This window comes from Diospyros lotus, chromosome 5 (assembly GCF_014633365.1).
Source record: "Diospyros lotus cultivar Yz01 chromosome 5, ASM1463336v1, whole genome shotgun sequence".
In the NCBI taxonomy this organism is placed as follows: domain Eukaryota; kingdom Viridiplantae; phylum Streptophyta; class Magnoliopsida; order Ericales; family Ebenaceae; genus Diospyros; species Diospyros lotus.
Window position 1 is genome coordinate 40,856,106 of NC_068342.1, and position 12,200 is coordinate 40,868,305.

Consider the following 12,200-nt stretch of genomic DNA (forward strand, 5'->3'; position numbering starts at 1 on the left):
GGGTTATCTTCCTTCTATTATAGGAAATGAATTCGCTAGCCATGCACGCATGAATTTGTAAACTGCCTCTTGATAGTAGAGATTCATCATGATGTGATAAAATGATCTTACTTGTGGCTTTCTTGCAAGTAGTGTAGCTGTTGCCTCAAGCTTGCTGCTTCCGTTTGCCAAAACTAGCAAGTACAAAATTATTGTTACATCCTATAATTTGGGAATGTGGGAATCATATGTAAATTGAAGCAAAAAACTATTAGATAGATGTGCTTGTATAAGAAACTAATATTGGCAGGAAGAAAAAAAAAAACGAAGAAAAAACTGCTATGGCCTTAAGGTTGAATAGCATTATAATGGGCAGCATTATTGTCAATAACTTGTCTACACGTGATAAAATGAAAAGGAAGCTTGGAAGTTGAAATGCGAGATAATATAGTGCCACTAATATTTATATTAACTGACAAATTCAAGCATATTAATCAGTTGATGAACTTGAACACTTGGCTGTTCATTCTCATCATGGATGTCTTTTAGTAATTTTTTTTTTTTTTTTGCTGTGATTTTACCCACTCTGAATTTTTTTTTGCTTTCCAGTATTATCCTTTCGAATCCCTTGTAATGTCATTCTGGATGTTTGCTTTAAACATCTCGAGTCAAATACTTTTGATTCAATGCTTTCTTGTTTATTGGATGCATCCTCTAGATTGAGTTGTGTTGATCTATAAACCTCGAGGACGAGTTTCTCCCATTGGGGGAGAATGATAGGATAGGATATTTTCTTAAGTTTCCTATTTTGTTTAGATTTAGATTATATTGTTATGTCTTAATTTGTTTATTATAGTTATTAATAAGTTTGGGTAGGATTTTGCTTAGAAATAAGGTAACACTATGTATTCAGAAAATGGATGGTTTTGATTATTGTATTATCGATTTCCTCTCTAGGTATTCTCTCTCGGTTTCTCTCTTGGCTTGACTCAACTCTTCTTCCTCTACTTTCTTCTCCAATCTTTTAATTGTTTCGCATCAAAGTTGGTATTAGGGCAATCTTTTTGATTGTCCCATATCATATTTGGTATTAGAGCATTCTTTTGAGTGTGTTTCTCATCACTCTACCATTTGATCATTTTTTTAAGATGTGTCAAAAATTAAAGAAAAACTTTAGGAAAATGGAGCTTGAGGGGAGTTGGACCCAGTGATGGTGGTCACAGATACTATTAATTTTAGGAAAGCCCACTGTAGATGTAAATTTAGAAAACAGCATATTGACAAACTTGATTGGTTTCCTAATTAGTCTTTATTCATTTAATATTATTTTTTTTCTCTTTTATATATAGTTTATTGCACCCCTTTTTAAAACTTACGGTAATGCAAATGCAATTTGGAAGGTAATACTTGAATATGGAATTGAAGAACGGATTTGCAAATTGCTTCTAGTGTTTTTGAGTGGTTATGTCCTTAGTTCTACATCAATTCATGTTAGGGAGGCTTCCCATTATTAGCCAAGTTATAATCAAAACCTAAAATTTTCTATTGTAATTTTCAAATCAAGAAAATCTACAACTCTCTCTGTTGTTCAACCCTAGTCCGTCCTCTTTTCACCAACCACCAGCAATAATAAATGAAGGAAAGGAAGAACATTGAAACTGTAAACTCTAGTGAAGATAAACCTATTGGAGCCATTGTCTAGCCTCATAACAACAAACAATAAGGTTGCCACTCTCTAATGATCACTTCGTAAAGATCTCACTGCAGGCTACATGACCATGCACTGTCACCACCTCCTTTATTGATCCCCATTTGATTGCACAACACCCTTCCCTACATCTAATTTGTTGATATATCAATTTGCACAATCCATGTGTCGAAAAGGTTGCCATATGCCAAAGAGAATGTCTCTTTTACCTCTTGATTACCACATCAAGAAAAGGAGAAAAAAGAAAGAGAGAAAAGTTGGGGACTGCAATAATGTTATTTAGGCTTCACCTGACCCCCTACCCACTTGTCTTATGACCAAAGCCCAAGATTTTATACACCCAAGCAAAGCTCAAATGCACAACCCAAACCATTAGGATTGACCATGGTTCAGTTCGAACCATGAACCGAACCAAAACCATCTTTTGGGTTTTGGTTCAAAAACCGAAACCAGAACCAAATACTCATGGTTTGATCCCAGTTCCTAAAAATAAATAACTGTAACCATAACCGTAACCAGATTCTGGTTTCAATTCAAACTGTAAAAAACTGTTAACCGTTGCTTTTTTCTTTTGATAATTATATATTTTTTAAAAAAATTGCTTAAAAACTCTATAAGTACCACTTCAATTTCATTTTTCTCATTCACCAATCAATTCTTACTTCTTACTATTACTTCATTCTCTCAATTTTCATTTCAATTTATTCTCTCAATTTTATAAAAAAAAAATGTCAAGCAACAAAGGCAAGAGTAAGGTTGGGGAATCTACCCAAAGTGAGCCATTCTTTCTTGGAAATAATTCTACACAAGAAGCCCAACACATAAACATTGATGATGAACAACAAAGAGCAATCTACAAATAAAGGAAAAATGTTGAAATCCAACATTTTCAAGGTACATTTCAAGAAAATTTATTTGGCAAATGGATCTATCCAAGTTACTTGCAACTATTGTGGGCAACAATTCAGGTACAAAGATGATGGTGGATATGGGACATTTAGGAAGCACTACAAATGTTAAGTGAACTACGTGGACTTTGATTCCTTTAAACCCCAAAAAGGATACGTAGGCAACTTATATAAATTAAATTACTTGACTGATATAAATTAAGTCCAAGCCCTTTTTTTCCCATTAAAAAATAAAGAATTAGATATATAATATATTGTAATATATTGAACACAACCAGTGAGCTCTACCTTGCCTTCCATCCCTAACACAACCAGCAGTGCTATGGAGCCTACAGCTATCGTGGACAGGAGAGTCATCTATAAATGAGGGGCTCCTATAACTCAAGTTCTCTGATCTACAATGGTCTAACCACCATCCAGAAGGAATCACCTGGGAATATCTCCCAGATATACTCAAGCAGTTCCCTCAAGCTGCTAACCTCCTTTACATTTCTTGAAGACAAGAAAAGTTTGAAAGGGCGGGTAATTGTCATGTACCAGCAATGTAAGGGGGGATGTCGTAATTAGAATATACTATAGAGGGAGATTAGTATAATTAGAAAGTTACTGCAGTGAAGGATTGTACTTAGCTAGTTTCAGCTTTAGCAACTTGTACATTCCTGCACATGTAAGCAGTTACCCGCCCATGGATGGTTAGAATCAGCTATAAATATGAGCTGATTACACCCTCAAGGGATATATGAAAAAATCTCGGAATTCTCTGAATATTCTCTCCCTTTTCTCTCTCTTTTCCTCTGTTTTCTACTCTTCTACTCCCTCTAATCCTCTCTGATCTATCTCTTTCTCTTGATCCTTCTTACTTGATCGGGAAAGAATTAGTCAGATCCTCCTGGAGCTGACAGTAACATCGGAAATAAATAAAACTATTTGAACCTTTGGAATGACCTTTAATCTTGTATGTTGACTACTTTGAATACTAACTTTTAAGGGCGTCCAGTGTCCCCAGTGCAAGGCTCCCCCTTTTGCAAGGTTTAGAAGATGTTCAGTTTTGCATGCAGCCTTACTCCTGCTTGCAAAGAGGCTGTTTCCAGAACTCGAATGTGTGACCCTTTAGTCACATAGGAGCAACCTTTGAATAAACTTGATTAAAAAAAAAAAAATGTTTCAGATACAGGCCTGGTCTAGTATCTTGGTGCCTTTTCTTTCATCTTTTTGAGGAGATTGCTCTTATCAGATCAGTGCTCTCTCTTGTGCAATATTGTATATTTGTGCAAACATTCCTTGATGATCTTCGTTCATCTAGTAAATTCCTTTTCCTGTTAAATTTTGATGAGCACATAATCATGCACTGGATGTTTTTTGTAAATTGATAAATATTTTGGATTTACTTTTAAATTCTTACCTTTGGCAAGTGACCTGAAATACTTGCTACTTTAACTGGCATGATCCAAAACTTCCTCCATCTTCTGGATGCATTGCTTCACTTAAATCTTTTAATTTGCTACTTCTAGTGCTACTGATTGTTCAAGACAAACGAACTATCTTTCAATGGAAATATGGTCAAAATCTTGAGGGGATCCATCAGGAACTTCTTCTGACTGTATATCGTAACGAGACTTCTGTTAGTTCTTCTGCAATTGGAAACACCTGATCATTAGCTTGTTTGCCTTTCAGGATTAGAAATTATGTTGAAGAAAATACTTCTTGCACCTTTCCTCAGTAGTAAAATAAACATAACCTTGCTGTTATTACTATTGCACTATTTGTCATGAGATTTGAACTCCCCTTGATGAATTGGGAGATAGACTATCAATTTTTACACTGACAAGTGCATTTTTATTGATGCTGCACTGACAAACTGAGTCAGATCTGTCAGTCAACCTCTCCAGCAAAAATGTATGCTACCAAATGTGGAGTTTGTATTAGTTGGTCTACTGTAAATTGTCTTGTAATGCTTTAGTTTACATGACAACTAATCGAAATGTGGACATGCTTGTCAACAGCTGGGTGTAGTTTTTATTTCATCCTTATTCAGTTTTTCCTGGTTCCAAGTCGATAATGCGGAGAAAAAGGGAAAAGGTTAACTCTGTCAGTAACATTTCTGGGAACATATTTCTATACTAAAAGCAAAGGAACAAAGACCGGTGTTTGTTTAAAGATAAATCAGATATTCCTGCAAATTGTCAATCAGTTTTTCCTGGTAGTTATACATATAACCTTACTCATTTGTTACTATATGGACACAAAACAGCAACAACATACTAAGCCTTTATTCCACTATGTGGGGGTTGGCTGCAGGAATTCTCTCTCTCCATTTCTATCTTATCTTCTGTAAAGTCTTTATAACTAATATCATACCTAAGTGTTTCAAACCAAGTTTTCTCCTCTACCTCTTTGCCTAAATACTTCTTCTATTTTATTCACTCTCCTCACAAGAGCCCCAATTGGTTTTCTTCTCACTTGGCCAAACCATCATAATCATGTCTCATGCATCTTATCTTCAATAGGGGTTACTCTTGACTTTATTACAAATAAACTCCTTACTATGTGCAAACATCTAGAAAATTTTCTTTTGTGAAGGATATTATGCATGACCACTCTCTGTACGTACAGGCTTCAAATTACCTCTAAATCATGGCTTACTAATTCAATGGAGAACCTTAAGTTGAAAAAGGAGCATTTTTATAATTGGCAGCCTAATAAGTGTGGACACTCCTGTAAATGTTTTGTAATGTGTTGGACACTTCTAAATGCTTGCCATACCCCCATCCTAATATGTCCTATAATTTCCTCATTCTTTTATCACTTAACATTTTGCAGACGGGTGAGAGAGACTTGTGTTGTTGCAGGATCTTCTGTGGGCGTCACTATAAATTGGAACTAAAATATGAGGTAATTTTTTGAACTTGATTATAAGATAAAAACAATGTAGGTTTACATTTATTTGTTCTCCCTCTGTTAACTTCCTAATTTTAAGAATTTTGAACATAAGAATATTTTATGAATAGATTTTTTATATTATTTATTAAGAGGTTTTCACAGCACTTACCTTTATTCTGTAAAATGTGAGTTTATTTATATATGCATCTAAGAATATAGTTTGTTGTTTGTTCGTTTCTTTTTTTCTTTCTTTAAATTACCATATTAGCATGTCTGCGTCCTGTATCTGTCTGTTAGAATGTGCTTCAAGTTCTTAGAATTAAAAATATGACCATCAATTTTTAACAATTTGAGTGTACCATATTTCAAGAAATGAAATGAATTCATGTACTTGGTTTTCTAAATTGAATTAGTTGACATGTCTTTTCATTCCCTGGTACATGAATTCTGCTATACTTGTGTAGATTCACTATTGACCTTCTAAGTTCATGTTCATAGTAATTTCAATAAAACCGTTGGATGTGGGCTTACTTTTGTTCTATAAATGGGTACCTAAGTTGTTTAGGTAGCAAATTCAACAGAGAGAAACAAGCCCTCTGCTTTCTTATACTGTCTTTATTTTTGTTTGAAACTTTGAGATAATCAATTGGAGTAGATCCCAAAGCTACCAAGTCACCGAGCAGTCAAGTACTGTAATAGAAAAATCCATTGACACTATTCTCTTTATATAAGAAACAACATTATGTTCTGACATGTGTTTGTCACGGCCTAGGTCAGACAATGATCTCTTCCCTAATTCGGTTTGAATTAGGAAGACGCAATATAGAACAAATGCAGGATGAGGAGAGAGAGAGAGAGAATGTTGAGGAAGAAAACATAATTCTCTTTAATATTCTCAATAACCAAGTTGTGAGGGCCTTGGGGAATTTATACAAGTTGTCAAGAGGGTGGACACTACCACGACAGATTCTACATTCCTCTATGGTTGTAACAACCTTTTGCCATCCTCTAACCACTAGCATGTGGATACCCTCTAAGCTTAACAAACTTATAACAATAAAAGTTACAACAGTATTAAAAATTCCCTTAAACCATGGTCATTCTCGTGACAATTCCGCCTTCTTTAACAAATTTCTTGTCCTCAAGAAATGCTAAGGAGGCTGGTGGACCTTGGAAATCGTTTAAGTAAATCAGGCAGATACTCCCACGTGTCGTTACCAATCGAACCGTTCTGCCACTTTACTAGAACTTGGATAAGTGGGGCTCCTTGCTTGTAAACCACCCTTCTATCAATTATGGCTTTAAGCTCCTCCATCCTACTGATCTCCTTAGGCAATAGTGTGGCAGTGTAGGAATCACATGCTCTGTGCCCACCAATTTCTTCAAGAGGGAAACATGGAACATAGGGTGAATGTGTGATTCCTTAGGGAGCTGGAAACAATAGGCTACCTTCCCAATCTTAGTAGTTATAGGAAATGGTCCAAAGTAGTTGGGACTGAGTTTGGACACCAGCCCTTGAGTGATGGATTTTAAATGGGGATACCTCAGCCTTAGGTATACCTTCTCCCCTATTGCAAATTCTCTATCACCTCTCTTCCAATAAGCAAATTGTTTCATTCTGTTCTGTGCTGATGCTAACTCTTTCTTCCTCTATTGCAATACCTTCTTCCGCTGCTATAGATATTCTTGAATTGTAGCCATTGTAGTGTACTCCCCTACGACTGGCACAATGGATGGTTTGTACCCAAATAGGGCCTCAAATGAAGACATTTTGAGAGGTATGGTGCAGTGTTCTAAAAGGCGCTAGGCGCTAATTGGGCGCCAGACCAGGGCTTAGCGCCTAGGCGGGGCCTAGGCAGAGCCTAGGAAAACTGCTATTTTCAGCACATAAACCTGCATTATTTTGTAACATTTGTTGTCTCCTTACATTATTTTGTGCTTTCATCTATAGTAAATCACACAAATTAAATTATTATATTAATAATAATTTAACCCATAAAATATCCTTTTCTTGACTTTTTTTTTCTCCCAAATTTCCAGCTGTTGCCTATTCAAAATGTGCTTTTTGACCACTGTTTTGGTGTTTGGTCTCTCCCCCCCCCCTCCTAAATTTCTCTCGTCTCCCAGACGAGTTCCATACTACTACTCTTCCTCTTTCGCTTCCGCTTCCCTCTCCTAGACGACGAGTTCCAGCCTACGACTCTCCCTCTTCCGCTTCCCTCTCCCAGACAAGTTCCATACTCGTCTCCCCTAAATTTCTCCAACAGATCCATTCTTCTTAGCTCCCTCTGTTCAATGACTACTACTATAAGAGGCAAAGAGCCTGTCTCCCCCTCTTTCGCTTCTCGGATTAGCGATAGTTATGGCGTGTTCTTGAGCTTCAGAGGCGAGTACACTTTGTCCACCGCTTGCGACCCAGGTAGGTAGGCGGCCCATGCCGCGCCCGACCTAGGCGGCTAGGCGCTGATCGAGCCGGATGAATCGGCCCAGCGCCTAGGGTGCCGGTTAGGGCTTAATTGGGACGGCCAAGGGCCGCCTAGCGCTTGGACGCTGCCTATGTGGTCACCTTGGCTGCATTTTAAAACACTGGTATGGTGGTTAGAGTTATACCACCATTGAGTTAGGGACAATCACCTATGCCAACATTTAGGTTGCATGAAACAAATACATATTAAGTTTGTTTCCAAGCTTTGGTTCACCCTCTCTATTTGCCCATCAGATTGAGGATGATAGGCTGTGGACATGTTCAACTTGGTCCCCGAAGTCTTCATAAGTTCTTGCCACAAGAGACTAGTAAAGATCTTATCACGATCTAAAATTATAGACTTAGGTGCCCCATGCAATGCCACCACTTGATCCAGAAAAACCCTAGCCACTTCTTGCGCTGTATAGGGATGAGCGAGCCCTATAAAATGGGTGTTATAAATTTGAAGCACTTGCAGCCTTTAATCCTCTTAAGAAACCGATCAAACACCCCTCACAATCACTCACAACTCACCGGCCAACACACCACAACACAAACATATAATAGAGAACATAAATTAATCAAGAACATAACAATAAATGAAACATGCAAACCACATGAGGAGACATAATTTTATCGATGGATAACAGTACATGACTTTCCCTCTTTCTCTCTCCCACGATACAAGCTTTCCCAAGAATGAACAAGACTATTCTAACTCACAGTTTTTTCACTCTCTTGGCTCTTGTGAAAATAGAAAGAGAATATGCGATAGATTGACCCTCAGCCCCTTCCGCCCTATTTATAGAAAATAGGGTGATATTTTCTAGGGCCGGTTATGACATTACCGGATTTGCCCTCCACTAATAACTAATATTATAAGAGTGTCACCCGCTTGTCAACTACCCCATAACCGCATACAAAACACTGCACATAATCCTATCACTAACTTGAGACAATCTTTAACAAATCTCCACCATTGTCTTGAGTGTGATACCTTCCATCTTCATCCATCAAAACCTTTGGCTTGCTCTTCCTTTGGTTTCCCGCATGATAACCTAACCATTAACATCAACAAACATTAGAACATCAAAACCATGCTGTAAATTTCAACAATGGATCACCTTGGACAATACTTCCAGCTGCATATCCTGTACATGCAACTTTAATTAGGATTTATTCCTCCTTCTCATGGGGTTTTCCTAATGAATATATTCCTAGCATCAATATGATTGGTCTCTCCATGGTGGGACTGAATCTAAGCCAAATGGACTGCCCATTGGCTATTTCAACTTCTCCTACCTAGGCTTTTCTTTAGGGTCCCTGTTGCATACAAAATGCATATACCCTAAATTCATAACCATTCATCTAGGCACACTCCACCATAAACCAAAATCCATACATGATGTTATTCCTTAATCCCAAAGGTTCCAAACTTTTACACATCATCACATCAACAATGCACCATACTTGGATTGGACTTAACATTGCTAGACTTACTCCTAGCTCCCCAAAACCAGTCTTTAGGCTTTACCACTGTCTTTCCTTCTCATGTTTGTTTAAAATTCAAAAGACTGCTTGAATTTTCTTCTATCTACCTACCAGTCTACCACGATATGCTTAAGATTAGGGTAACCTAGGTTGCCTTAAGCTGTTCAAACCCTATTCCAATCTCTATGCCTTAGTATTTTCCAGCTTATCCTTCCTCCCACATTCTCAAACACTGATCTAAACACTCAGCTACACCTTGAGAGTTCTATTTGGAGAAAATACCAATGAAGTTGCCTCTCAATATACTAGGCATACCACTGGAATACTCACAGCTTCCACGTGCACTCAATTTTAACCTTTTTGGACTCTTCCAGTCTTATATCTTACCTAAGGAATTACTATCATACCTAGAGAGACCTTCTAAGCAACCAATCCTTGCTTACCTTTCCCTCTATCCTCTTATCCCTTGGCTACACTATATGATCACTTTTCTCTTAGTTTCCACATGGATAATTAGCTGTTCATGATACCTATTTGATCCAAAGTTAAGCCTTTATGAGCTGTCATACCTGATGGCCATTTGCCTAGCCTTTCTCCCTAGGCTTTCCCATTGCCAGCATTTCCTTAACTTACAAATAGACATTTACACACCACTCCACCCATTTAACCTAAGGGATCTTCCACCTAAGTCCAAGATTCTCCCCAAATTTACATGGCTCCATGCCATTCATTTTGGACAAGAGTGCATCACCTCTTCTTATACAAGAGGTTCCATTTTTCAGCCTATTCCTTAGCACTCAAACTAGAGTATAAGTATCTTAAACCCAACTCTTTCCATGTCTTTACTGGTAACTCTTGCGGTTCTATCTATTCCTCATCCTAGGCAACACTCTAAACGTTCTACTCCCTTGCTCATTATCAGCTTGATGATTCTATTTCCCTTTCCTTGCTTAGTCTGGACTTTGATCAACAATGGTTACACCATACAAGATAACACTTGCACACACCATTTCTCTTCACTGTTCACAAGGACCCTCACTGCAAGAGCCAAAGCTATCTTGAACACTAGCTTTCTCCCTTTTACAATCCAGCCCAAGCTTGCACAATGAATATGATCAAATTTTTTTCCAGATTTCCCTATTGCTATACCCTGGTCCATAGGCTAGTTTCGGACATTCCCAAAGGATTCTCCTTGCTATTTTTCTTTATACAGCATTCCAGATTCCATCCCTTGCCCTTAGCATCAGCTAATTTCATGTCCTATTGGTAGAGTTTTCCCACATAGGTAAGAACCCTAGCTTTAGAAGTCCTAGGCATACCTATTTCACAACTCTAAACCACCTAACCTTTCACACTAGAAGCAATTTCCAGCAAGCTCATACTCAATTCCAGCAAGCTCGTATACGCTTGGGAATTCTTAGGGACACACCATTTCCACTAGGTTCACTTCACCTAGCTTCACCATGAGACAAGGCCTAGTTAGGTTCCCCTTAAATCCTAGAAACTAATCTCTAATGGGCTTTCGACATATACAAGGGCTGTTTTGGAGACTTCTACATTTGGTAATCTTACCAAACTACTTGGTTCCTATTCCCTTATACCTGTAAACTTTTCCCTCCCCTAATATCCCTAGCCTTAGATACCTTTTCTTAGTCCTTGCTCAACATGTGAGCTATCCTCAACAAATGACACCGCCTAACTTATACTAGGCTATCCTTTAGCGGTTGCAGCTTATCCACATATAAATGCAAGCGTGCACCACATAATCCTCCATTCTTGAGGGTTGCTTCCATCTCTTTAAGAGATTCTTGTGCAACTTCTTAGGACTTCAATTCTCCTCTATAGGAGAATACATTTTTCTATCTAATTCTGCTAAGGACATTAGGCTTTATGATTAAACAGGGATAAATTTATAGCTTCTAAAATTTGGAACAACTCCACCATGCATCCTAATTTCCTCTCATCTCCAATTCCCTTGACCTTAATTTGTTGCCTAGACAAACCATTTCCCTCTCCACCATGTCTCTATCGGTAAATACCCATTTCCTATGAGAAGTGCGTCCTAAACCTAGTGCCTATGCTACTTTTCTGCATACCTAGAAAAACTATAGGACATCTGTACTCTCACAGCCAAAACCACACATGGTGTTTGAACATTCGGGGCTAGTTCTCTCTTGGGATTCTTTCTTCCTATTTGGGCAGTCCTTCTTCATATGCCCTTCTTCATGGCAATGAAAGCATTTAACCACTCTCTTGCCACTCCTAGACTTAGATTGAGACCTACCATTTAATCTAGGGTCTTTTTTTTTCTATTCTAGAGTTCACTGCCAAAGCTTCTATGGCAGATTTTTGGGACTCTACCTTTGTGTTGTAAATCCTTGGAATTCAAAGCTCCTATCACGTCATCTAGGGTCAACTTATCTCTCCCATGCTTCAAGATATCTACAAAGGTTTCATAGGACTTAGGAAGAGAGTGCAATAAGACCAATGTCTTATCCTCATCTTCATACCTAATATTTATATTCTCAAGATCCAAACACAGTTTATTAAAACTGTCCATATGGTCTTGCAACCTTTGACTCACTCATCTTGGAGAAAAAAAATTGTGTTTTCAAGTACAATTGATTAGAGAGGGTTTTAGTCATGTAGAGTGCATCTAACCTATTCCAAAGCTCCTCCGCGGTTGTCATCATTGACACATCCCGCAAGACTTTTTCTCCTAGGCTTAGAATAAGGGTGTTAAAGGCTCTTTTGTTAGTTTCTATCCTCC

The 12,200-nt window shown here is 37.9% G+C and overlaps 1 protein-coding gene and 1 long non-coding RNA gene across 13 annotated transcripts in view; one reads left to right on the forward strand and one right to left on the reverse strand.

The window, feature by feature from the left end:
• Positions 1 to 12,200, forward strand: part of LOC127801060 (uncharacterized) — a 43,894-nt gene that overhangs the window by 18,376 nt on the left and 13,318 nt on the right. For all 12 annotated transcript variants that reach the window (XR_008022940.1, XR_008022946.1, XR_008022947.1 and 9 more), the window contains one exon: positions 5,416 to 5,487. This is a non-coding gene — a long non-coding RNA (uncharacterized LOC127801060). The remainder of the gene's footprint in view (positions 1 to 5,415; positions 5,488 to 12,200) is intronic.
• Positions 1 to 12,200, reverse strand: part of LOC127801059 (MADS-box transcription factor 23-like) — a 54,074-nt gene that overhangs the window by 18,015 nt on the left and 23,859 nt on the right. Inside the window, exon 3 of the mRNA XM_052335875.1 lies at positions 112 to 173. Within this exon, the coding sequence (XP_052191835.1) occupies positions 112 to 173 (62 nt within the window). The remainder of the gene's footprint in view (positions 1 to 111; positions 174 to 12,200) is intronic.